Consider the following 12,501-nt stretch of genomic DNA (forward strand, 5'->3'; position numbering starts at 1 on the left):
TTCTGATCGTGAAGCAGGAGAATAAACTCATTCATTTATTTCTCCAGTCATGTTTAAAAATTCTGTTTTTGTCTTTGACTTCTTTTGAACAAGCCATGTCTTCGCTTCATGAATTAGAAAAAAAGAGAGTACATGAAAAATGAAAATCCTGCGAAACTCGTTCCTTTCTCCAGATAAATAATTCACACAAATGCACACAACAGTGGATGTAATACAGAAGCTACAATGGTTCATGTTCTGAAGAAAGTGAAGATGCTGAAGTACAGACAGATTTTATGATACGGTTCGTGTGATTGGTTTGATGAATTAGCGGTTGAAGTGTGACTTATAAAAAAACAATTCTGATCCTTTTAAGAGGTTATTTACATTGCTCATGACTCTGAGAACAAACACAAAGCTGCACAATAGCAGTACTTTATATATTTTTAGGAAATCAGTAGCAGGTTTAAAACATCTAAGCCTATGCAAAACCTGTCCTGATATAAGCCATGGTGAATAAAAGACAAATTGGAAATAATTGGTTATTTTGCATATTGCAGAATTCTGGGTCTATAATACCACAACTGTTAACAAACAATACATAATCCACCGCCATAATCCACGGTAATCCTCCTAAAGTCGAGGAAACAGCCATTGGTCTTTGTAGTTCTGGGCAATATGACGATCAGTACTGTGATATTTTGTGATATCGTGGATCAGTGTTTTATCAAAAGTACAAACTTGGATGTGAAGCAGAAGATTAAATGTTGAAATATATATATTTTTATATATTTTAACATTTGTAATTATTTTTTATAATAAATTGTATAGAATCTACTATTATTATTATTATTATTATTATTATTAATATATTCTATAAAATGTATTATAAAATAATTATAAATGTTAAAATATATTATAATTATTATTTATTATTAAATAATAAATAAATTATATATATAATTTTATTTTTTTGCAACTGTAAAATATTTTTTTTTTAAAGTCAATACTACTGTTTTGCAAAATGTCATGTATACCATAAAGTATAATAGAAAGTAACATGATCATCTCATGTTCCAGCACTAGTTGTAGGCCGATGGTATTTACATGAGGATTTAAACACTGCTCTACCAACAAAGCCCATATGCTCCGTATTCCTTTGTTGTTTGGGTGGACGTTATCAGCCAACAGGTTGCAAGCATCCTAAGGAAGGAAATGACCTCCAGGGTGACCATCTGCCTGCCCTCTGGCCATCAGGGGAGAAGCTCCAATGGGGTGGAACCGGGAACTGGACCGTTAGGGCATTCCACAGATGTAAAAATAACATATTGTGTTATGTGATTTCAATTCTTCGAATGTTGTCATAAAGTCTAATAAGAAATGAATCTTAAACGGGGGTTACATCCCACCCAAGGTGCCGGTGGGTGGGTGGGTGGGTGTTTAGGGGTGCAATGGTAGCAGGTGGGCTTTATAACAAGCGGGTCAATCCCAGGAAACCCCCTCCACCACCTTGTACACTTTGGATGGACCATCTGTCAGACCCTCGGTGTCAGGGGCAATTATCTTAGTAATCAATTTTCCTTAAAGGAGGAGGAAGGGGACACACACCTACCATATGACCAAGATGTATAAAACCAACAGAAAGGGGTTTAAAACTTTTAATCCCAGGAGATTCATGAATAATTTCTTGGCACAGTTGGATGCATTGTCACCTCACAGCTCCAGGGTTCTTGGGTCAATCCCGAGCTTAAGTTACTCTCTGAGTGGAATTCTACGTTCTCTCCATTTCCACTCGGATTTCATCTTCCATCTCAAAGGTTTCCTCCAACCGCCCCAAAACATGCCAGCAGGTGGAACAGCATGGTGCTCTGTGATGGGTTTGGTGTCCCATTCTGGGTGTATTCCTGTCTCATACCAATGCTCCTGGGAGAGACTCTGAGTTCCACCATGACCCAGACCAGAATAAAACACTTACTGAGGATGAAGGAAGGAATTTTATTGTTTTTCCTTTTCTCCCTTTAAAAGATTTAGCCCTTTTTTGTTGTAAAATATTTGCAAGTATGTCTTCCATAAGGCAACAAGGCGATATTTCCCAACAATGCTATAACTTCTTTCTAATCAGGAATACATCATCATGAGATGACCATCAATCCCTGAATGTGTATAACATATACAATTTGTCGATCAGCCAATGATGATCCCTATAAATGACCTCCATGAATAAAATCTCTTCTCTTGTTCTCAGGTCCACCAAGCTGCCACTGCTGGACCCCTGAGCAAGGCCCTTAGCCCTCAGTTGTATAAAATGAGATAAAACCTAAGACGCTCTTGATAAGGGCGTCTGCTAGATGCCATAAATGTTGTATGGATCAAAGAAGATGTCGTTATGTTGTTGTATGTAGCACCAGGGTCCTGGAGAAACTATGTACTGCGTCAGCTATATATGGTTGAAATGACAATAAAAGCTTCTTGACTTGACTTGAAATCTAACTATAACTCTCCTATACCCACAACATTATCCAGTTAATAATAAATCTACGTTAAATATTTCCTGTAAACATCCTGCCCATCCAGCAGTTTATCTAAATACTGTGCTTAAGGACTTAAACCCAAACACTAATCTAAATTATTGCTGTATTTTTAAGACTCATTGTTAATGTCAGCTGCAGAGCAGATTTATATTGTGTGAGGAACATTTCCCAACAGTTTCTACTTAATCCTTACATTTTATTAAATGGACCAATTACCCACAAATGTCACAAAAATCCTCAAACTACCCTTCCCTGTCCAGGCTACTCTAAACACTTGAATGGCAGAGTTTCAAAACTCATAAATTCCTAACTCATGAAATAACCAGATGCCGTAATTACGTTTTTTTGTTATTATGATGGCTGTATACGACCATTTAAGACCCCAAAACTAGAAGTGCTATAGTCTAGAGTCAGTATCTATATTGTTGTATATTGTGCCTTTTCCTTGGAAGAGCACCAAAGACTTTCCTAAAATGATAATGTTTATGGAGGAACAAAACAGGAAAAACAGATCTATTAATATTTTATGGCTTGCACATGACTCCAGAGCAGTCTCATCTCTGTGTTTGCTACTGTGATTACGGTTTAGGGATTTCGACCTCATAACACTCCCCTTCCTCCCTGTCAGACTAATAATCTCAGAGCGGAGAGAATGTGCTCGGGGCTCCTGTTATTGCCCTTAGGAAAAAAAAAAAATTACTGACAATTTTCTCATGCAATGCGGAGAATTTATCTACTAAGAACCGCTTGTCTCTCTCATCCCTCCATCTCTATCTGTAATTGTGTTTCTTGGGGGAGGGTAATTAGTCCCTATTGGGAGATGGGGGGAAATGGGACTAAATTAGGCAGGGGGTGGATTCCTATTCTAGCCAGTCACAACATCTGCTCTCCCATGAGGGTTAAAGAATGTGCAAAATGCACTTTATACTTCTTATCTACTTATCCATCCATCCTTCAGTCCTTGTTATCTGTGCCTCTATCTGTCCAGCCTTAGATCCATCCCTTCACCCCATCTCCTTCTCTCCCTCTCTGTCTGTCTCTCGGGACATTTATACCCTACTCTAGTCACACTTCCAGTTACATCTGTCTTATATCTGTCCATCATCTCTTCTTCTATCCCAATTGCTAAAATTTTATTCAATTAAATCCAATTGTATTTATATAGTACTAATGGTAACACTAGATCTTATCGCTAACCAGCTTTACTGAAATCCAGATGCAGATTTAGATCCCTAATGAGCAAACCAGATGTCAAGGAAAATCTCCCTGAGATGACATGAGGTGTAGAAAAGTAAAGAAAAAGAGTGCAAGACGACCTTTATGATTAAAGCAGCAGCTCTGAGGTACAAATCTACAGTAACAAGGTGAGATTAATTATTAGAGTAAGGGTAAAGCTTGGGCACTAGCTGCTATGAAAGTGCAAATCTTTGGGGTATCCATGCGCAGCAGAAGTGCAGCAGAAGTGAGTTAATTTGTCCATAAATTCTGACAGGTGAGCTGTAATGGTAGCGTATAAAAGCTTAGTAATTGCCATTAGGCAGGCTCAATACTTAAAGCACAACTGCGCTGATTTAGAACAGTGTGTATGGCACAGCCGAATGCATCTGTCCATCTCTGTATAAATAAAATTTGTTGCCATATGCAGCTCTGTTTATTGCTAGCGTACATAATTATTATCATATTTAAATATGTTTGAATTTCTGTGTATCCTGATCTCATGTTTCTCTGAAACCTTCAGTGAAAGATTGGCTGTCTCGTCAATTTCGGTGAAAGTGCCTGTCAGTCTCAGTAAAGAAGGTGTGGCTTATGTGCCTTTCAATTCCATTACAGAAGGTGTGGCCTATGTGCCTTTTAATTCAAGTAAAGGGGGTGTGGCCTATATGCCTTTCAATTCCAGTAAAAGAGGTGTGGCCTATGTGCCTGCCAGTCTCTGTAATGGAGGTGTGGCTTATGTGTCAGTCAGTATAAATAATGAAGCTGTCTATGTCTATGAAGGTCTATGTGCCTTTCAATTCCAGTAAAGGAGGTGTGGCCTATGTGCCTGTCAGTCTCAGTAAAGAAGGTGTGGCCTATGTGCCTGTCAGTCCCAGTAATAGAGGTGTGGCCTATGTGCCTGTCAGTCCCAGTAAAGGAGGTGTGGCCTATGTGCCTGTCAGTCTCAAGAGAGGACGTGTGGCTTATATGCCTGTCAGTATTAATAATAGAGGTATGGCCTATGTGCCTGTTGGTCCCAGTAATGAAGGTGTGGCTTATGTGCCTGTCAGTCTCAGTAAAGAAGGTGTTGCCTATGTGCCTGTCAGTCTCAGTAATGGAGGTGTGGCTTATGTGCCTGTCAGTCTCAGTAAAGGAGGTGTGGCCTATGTGCCTATCAGACTCAGTAATGGAGGTGTGGCCTATGTGCCTATCAGACTCAATAACAGAGGTGTGGCCTATGTGCCTGTCAGTCTCAGTAAATGTTTTGTGGCCTATGTGCCTTTCAGTCCCAGTAAAGGAGGCGTGGCCTCTCATTCCTCAAAGGTAGCATATTTATATATATATTTTTTAAAATTTATTTATATCAAACTGCACAAGATTGAATCAACTTCACATACTGATATAGAACTGCCATATAACAGAGCTGCTGAATCCCCAGCTTTACAAACTTACCAGGAAGTCTTCCTCACAGTAGACTTTTCCGTTCACATTGTAGAATGCTTTTCCTCTCAGTCTCCTCCCTGAAGAAACAAAACACAGCATAGGATTAGCCACAACCACAAACAAACTTCACCTCACCAACCAGAGCCATAATAACCCACCCACACCAAGTCTCGCTCCTTCTGCTCCAACGCTGGAGTAACAGACATTACTGGTCTAATTAACGTTTTTTTGAAGGACATGTTATGTCTTGATCTGATGCATGAAGCATGTTAGTTTTCAAAGAAGACCACAAGTTTGAGACTTATTAGAGAAAGTGGAGAATTACAGACAGGAGATGAGTTCCTACACCAGCTCAAATACTGCAGAGACATTTTCCCCCAGCCAAGCACAGTGTGTAGTGCTGAGTATGCCACAGAAAATAAATTAGACAGATGATATACTACTGGGATGCATTTCTAAGTACATAACAAGGTCTCGCTCTGTGCTATAGTGCAACTCATCTCACAATGCTATACACTTTATTTTCATACTAGAAAAGTGTGGTAGAAAGAAGGAGGTGTGGCCTATGTGCCTGTCAGACTCAGTAAAGGAGGTGTGGCCTATGTGCCTGTCAGCCTCAGTAAAGGAGGTGTGGCCTGTGTGCCTGTCAGTCTCAGGAAAGGAGGTGTTGCCTATGTGCCTGCCAGTCTCAGGAAAGGACGTGTGGTCTATGTGCCTGTCAGTCTCAGGAAAGGATGTGTGGGCTATATGCCTGTCAGTCTCAATAAAGGAGGTGTGGCCTATATGCCTGTCAGTCCCAGGAAAGGAGGTGTAGCCTACGTGCCTATAAGTCTCAGGAAAGGAGGTGTGGCCTATGTGCCTATTAGTCTCAGGAAACAAGGTGTGGCCTTTGTGCCTCTCAGTCTCAAGAAAGGATGTGTGGCCTATGTTAGTATACTTCTTTGGTTTGATTTTATCTTTAAGGTTGCAGATAACATAAAAATAAAACGATCCATGAAAACAAGCTAACACTAACCAACAATTACTAGCAACAGCAGCAGTATTTTAATTTTCCTTCACAGTTACACAACAGTCAAGCAGGTTCAGTAGGCTCTTGATATATTTCCTGTGTTGACGCTTATAAGCTTAGTAACTGGGCCTCTGGGCAAGCAGAACATGAGACGTTGGATCTTTCACTTGTCTACTGGCCGCTAGCGAGTGAATATATAATCTGTCCTTCCCTGAATGCTCGTACAAACCGGTTTCTTACATCTCTCAAAGATTTACTTCGCCAAATTATTGTATAGCAGCATCTGTAAAAAAAAAAAGTGTAACATTATTCGGATATCCAGTGATACTCCTCACATTCTGTACATTATTGAGAAACAATATTTAGTACACAGTGCATACTGCTGCGGTATACAGTATACAAGCACACCGTCTCAAACAAACCCACGTCCTGGATCCACTTTCAAGATTTCTTGGCATGCATGCACCCGATTCAGCTTGTGAAGGGCTTGGTAATTATCTGGCAAGTTCAATCAGGTGTGTAAGGCAAGAAAAAGAGCTCCACTGGAGTGTGGATCTGCCTCTGGGTCTTGGAGTTGAATGCAGTTCAGGAGTGACGTGAGTGACAGAAATTTTGTTTCCATGCCAATAACACGTGTGGGTTTCTATTTTAACTCTGTAGAGCGAAACTTTGCGATCAGCCATGAAGAGAACGTGCGGTCTGAACGCAGGCTAATCCCTACACTATGAGGGAAACTTGTTTGTTGTGATTATACTGACTGCGCAAAAGCGTTAAGTTCACTGTGTCATGTTAAGGAACATCAGACAATTAGCTTCAAGTGCATTAATTCACAGTGCATGAGTCAGACAATTAATCCACACTGACACTAATAATAGTAACACACTGTGCAAAAAACAACAAGAAAACCAGACTAAAGTGCCCACACTGAAATTTCCACCATCATCAGTAGCAAATGTAGGAGCCATGAACATACTGATGATCTCTCTCTCATCCTTCATATAGATAATATTTTATTTTATATTCGAAAGCTTCATTGCACTGAGTAATTACAGCTGTTTCGGCTTGCAGACACGGTCTCCTTCCCTGTCTTTCTCCCCAAAAGCAGCTAATCGGTGTGAGTCTTGGAGCATAAATAAATCAAATTCAGCTCATTTAAACAGAAAGGAGGCGGAGCTTATATAGCATTCACACGTAAATAAATAGCATAGTCTAAGTGTCAGTCTCAGGAAGGGAGGTGTGGTCTAGGTGCCTGTCAGGCTCAGAAAAGGAGGTGTGTCCTATGTGCCTGTCAGTCTCAGTAAAGGAGATGTGACCTATGTGCCTGTCAGTCTCAGTAAAGGAGATGTGACCTATGTGCCTGTCAGTCTCAGGAAAGGAGGTGTGGTCTAGGTGCCTGTCAGTCTCAGGCAAGAAGGTGTGGTCTAGGTGCCTGTCAGTCTCAGGAAAGGAGGTGTGGTCTAGGTGCCTGTCAGTCTCAGGCAAGAAGGTGTGGTCTAGGTGCCTGTCAGTCTCAGGAAAGGAGGTGTGGTCTAGGTGCCTGTCAGTCTCAGGAAAAAAGGTGTGGTCTAGGTGCCTGTCAGTCTCAGGAAAGGAGATGTGTCCTATGTGCCTGTCAGTCTCAGTAAAAGAGATGTGACCTATGTGCCTGTCAGTCTCAGGAAAGGAGGTGTGGTCTAGGTGCCTGTCAGTCTCAGGAAAGGAGGTGTGGTCTAGGTGCCTGTCAGTCTCAGGAACGGAGGTGTAGCCTATTGGCTTCTCCCCAGAAGCAGCTAATCAGTGTGAGTCTTGGAGCATAAATAAATAAAATTCAGCTAATGTAAACAGAAAGGAGGCGGAGCTTATATATCATTCACACATAAATAAATAGCAAAGTCTAGTGGCTTTAATTTGTCCAAATGAACTAGTTAGTTTTATGACTTACTGAACTACATGATGTTTTTTTCATCATAAGCTTGGATCATTAAACCGGTTTGTGAAAGAAACTTTCCTATGCATCATCATTTAATCATTACTGATGCATTTAGTAATATATTTGCTCAACTCTAGTCGTCGCGTGTTGCTTTCCCTGGTGCAGAATTTTGATTCGTTTGCACACGTCTAACAGCATCAAAAAGCATAAGACTGGACAGAGTCGTGACTTTACCCCCATCATGCTGACATGCACAGCTCATAAAGTACCACATTTCTTGGAATATAACATATGTTTCTGGCCCCGAGGCTGCTACAGGTTATAACCCACCACAACATATTGTGTATATGGTAGAGTTTTGGTATTGATTTAACTGGCTCCTTTTTATTACTCTTAAAATACTGTGTTACTCTAGTAATTGTAGGTAAATAATGTTACAGATATGAGATTCATTACATTAATTCATATTATTTCTGCAGCAGTGGTCTGACACTAAAACACCTATTACACATTATAGCATAACACTGCATTAAACATCATCATGGTCTGACTTTTCTTTGGAAAGAAACACTGATATCTGGCTAAACAAATAGTAATGGTCATGACATGTTCTAATGAATTTGGTTAAACTGTCTGATATTAAGATTGTTTTGAACAATTTTGAACAACATGAACAATTTTGACAAAAATCGACAGCAGATTGGCTTTGGCTTGACGGCAGGGATTGTAGCGAGCTTCAGCTTAAGAAACAAAAGAGTAGGGCGGTGCTAACAGGATGGACGCTAAACCCAGATTATGCAATAAAGTGTGTTTTAAAAAAAAGGAGCAATAAATTTATAGAAATAAAAACAAGGTGTCTGGTATATTAATGTGATGTATACAATGAAGGGATGATCATGTGGAGAATATTCTCATGATTACACACACACACACACACACACACAGAGGAGTCTGTAAATCAGGCAAACTGTTCTGTTCTGCATTTAACCGTTCCCGCCAAGCTTGTCTTTTAGTTCCTGGGGTTTGTGGGAGAGACCCATCACTTTTCTTTTAAACCCCAAAATTTATGCCCTCGCCCCTTTCAAACAGAACCCACACACACACACACACACACACACCAGCCAGACACCAGCTCTGAGTTTACTAACAGAGGCCGTGATTAATTCCCATAAATGAGGGCTCTAATGGGCGCAGGCTTACAGAGCGGGTGTTGTTTGAAAGCCTCTGTTTGCTGCCAGCTGCAGAGAATCCGGATAGGGGCTTTGCACACAACAAAACACCACAGACACACACACACACACGCACAAACAGAGTCCTGCAGCGGAGACAGGATTCGATAGATAGCGTGCAAAAACAGTTCTCCGTGTGCTGAACAATAACAGGTGTTGAAGGATAGGAAGGTGAAACATACAGAAGCATGAACTACGTGACGGGGTACAGGACGGGAGAGCTCGGAGTCACCGCGTCACGCTGACAAGGTGGGGCTAATAAGTGTCGAGGAGAAAGAATGAAAGAAGGAGACACAGATGGAGCAAAAATGGAAAGAGAGAGAAGAAAGATGCAAAGTGAGTGAGTGAGTAAATGGGGACATTCTTTCGGTCTGAGGTCACTGGCTGGTCCCATTCACCCCCTTCTCTCCTCCACCCCACAGAGAGACAGCAAGAGACGGGGGGGGCAGAGACTAGGGGGATGGTGAAGCCTGATTCTCCTACAACTCCCTGCAGTCTTTGTCAGAAACCTCCGGCCACCGTGTCCCCTCAACTCTTCTTCTTTCCTACTTTTGCTCAGAGTTCTGTGAAGCCTCTGATATACACAGCTGCAAAAAAAAAAAATCTTAGACAAGTGCCCCATGTGGCATATTGCAATATTCAACACTCAATATTGCTGTGACGGAAACTTCAAACCATCACTAACGCTGTGGTACATTTCTGTGAAGGCTTCCACGCTAGGCATGATTCATTTATCCGTCTTCAGTAAGGGTTTCATCTTGGTCAGTGTCACGGTTGAATCAGAGTCAATCCTGGAAACAGTGGATGAATAAAGCCAGGATGGGACACTAGTCCATGACAAGGCCACACACACACACACACGCCTCAAGCCATGGTCACACTAGACTTTCAGCATGCGAAACTGTTGCTAATAGGGTCAGCAACCGGATATGACAACACGTGCCAAAGTGGTTTAAATGTATTTTATCCTTGTTATAAACACGCTAGCCAGTTAACTGGGGACTGGCTAGCTTGTGATCGGGAGTTTACGATATTTGCTTCCACAGTATTAGAGATTTAACCAACTAATGTGTCTGTGTGAATGGATCTAGAGTAAACACTACTATAAACTCATGTAGCAATGCCGCAAATCAGGCAGCTTCACAGCTGATGATATAAAAACGGGTTTGCACAACAATGCTATAATCAGTGTTTCGTCCATCTTGGCTTTTGAGAAGACGCTACACCGTGATGTGTCCGTCTCATTTTCGCCATTTGGTCATACGTCTTCACGTGACACAAATTCGCTGGTCAGAATTTAACAAACTGGACTCTAGAACACGGCAAATTGAGAAACGTCTTCACGTTGAGTTTGATGTTTTCGATCTCCGGCATTCTCATGCGTATGAGTGGAAGTCAATGGAATTAAAAGTGTAGCATGACCACAAAGCCTGATATCTGCCTAATATCTCTAGATAATAAATATAATATATAAATTTAATAACTTTAATCATAGTGGTTTGTGATTGCTACCAGTAACAAAATTAAAATAAAAAGAAAAATATCACAGACCTCCTTGGCTATGCTTCATTGACCTCTGTTCAAGCAACAGGCAGAATATTTTGGCAAGCTAAGCTAGTATTACGATGGAAGGAAAGCGGTCGATATTCACACACTGCTGCTTGAAATGTATCTTTAATTTGGTAACTTGGGAATCTAGCAGCCTCCAAGAAGCAGCTATAAACACAAAATAGTATTCAGGAACGAGGCAGGTTTATGGTGGAGTTAAAGAATGTGTTTACGTGTGGGGATCCTGGTGAGCAATGGACTTCTGGGAAACACACACACACACACACACACTAGGAGTAAGTGTGTCCAGAAAAACAAATCATGTGTTGACTACAGACCACCATCACCATCATCATTATTAAACCCCACATGTCACACACTTTAGACCTCAAACCCAGTACAGCTGCCACGGGCACACCAGTCATCTGGTCCTGCTTTAACAGAGGGTTATTGTGTGTGTGTGTGTGTGTGTGTTGTACACCGCCAAAACATATGTTAGTTTACTGAGCTGGGAGATCGGAGTTAATCCGTAGATGGCTGTAGCACTCTTTCAGGGTTTTATCTATTGATTCTTGGGTCTGAGGGGCAACAGAGCCTCGGTGTGAACACACTGTAACACAAATCTCCCTGAAAAATCTCTTCTGTCTGCTCTGGGGCTGAAACGCCAAAATTTATACTCTGTGCTCGTGTGTAGACGTCACGTTTTCTCCTCAGAACTTTCTCCTTTGAATTTTCTCCTCAGAGCTTTCTCCTGAGTTTTCTCCTCAAAATTTTCTCCTCAGCGTTTTCTCCACAGAGTTTTCTAATCTCAATTTTCTCCTCTGAATTATTTTTTTAATTAGTTTTCTCCTCAGAGCTTTCACCTCAGAATTTTCTCCTTTTAATTTTCTCTTCAGAGTTTCCACCTCACAGTTTTCTCCTCAAAGCTTTCTCCTCAGAGTTTTCTCTTGAGTTTTCTCCTCTTCATTTCCTCCTGCATTTTCTCTTCAGAGTTTTCTAATCTTAATTTTCTCCTCTGAATTTTTTTCCTCTGGGTTTTCTCCTCTGAGATTTCTCCTCAGAGTTTACTTCTCAACGTTTTCTCCTCTGAATTTTCTCTTCAGAGTTTTTTTTCCAGAGTTTTCTCTTTAGAGCTTTCTCCTGATTTTTTAACCTCAGAGGTTTCTCCTCAAAATGTTCTCCTCTTCATTTTCTCCTCAGAGTTATCTCCTCAGAGTTTTCTCCTCAGAGTTTTCTCCCCAGAGCTTTCACCTCAGAGTTTTCTCATCACAGCTTTTACCTCAGAGCTTTTACCTCAGAGTTTTCTCCTCAGAGCTTTCTCCTCAGAGTTTTCTCCTCAGAGTTTTCACCTCAGAGCTTTTACCTCAGAGCTTTCTCCTCAGAGCTTTTACCACAGAGCTTTCTCCTCAGAGCTTTTACCTCAGAGCTTTCTCCTCAGAGTTTTTACCACAGAGTTTTCTCCTCAGAGCTTTTACCACAGAGCTTTCTCCTCAGAGTTTTCTCCTCAGAGTTTTCTCCTCAGAGTTTTCTCCTCAGTTTTCACCTCAGAGCTTTTACCTCAGAGCTTTCTCCTCAGAGCTTTTACCACAGAGTTTTCTCCTCAGAGCTTTTACCACAGAGCTTTCTCCTCAGAGTTTTCTCCTCAGAGCTTTCTCCTCA

At 41.1% G+C, this 12,501-nt stretch overlaps 1 protein-coding gene across 2 annotated transcripts in view; it reads right to left on the reverse strand.

Moving 5' to 3' along the window:
• wtip (WT1 interacting protein) overlaps positions 1-12,501 on the reverse strand; it is a 39,306-nt gene that overhangs the window by 6,381 nt on the left and 20,424 nt on the right. For both annotated transcript variants that reach the window (XM_058387930.1, XM_058387929.1), the window contains exon 3: positions 5,157-5,224. In XM_058387930.1, coding sequence (XP_058243913.1) covers positions 5,157-5,224 — 68 coding nt within the window. The remainder of the gene's footprint in view (positions 1-5,156; positions 5,225-12,501) is intronic.

Source organism: Hemibagrus wyckioides, linkage group LG04, assembly GCF_019097595.1.
Source record: "Hemibagrus wyckioides isolate EC202008001 linkage group LG04, SWU_Hwy_1.0, whole genome shotgun sequence".
Lineage (NCBI taxonomy): Eukaryota > Metazoa > Chordata > Actinopteri > Siluriformes > Bagridae > Hemibagrus > Hemibagrus wyckioides.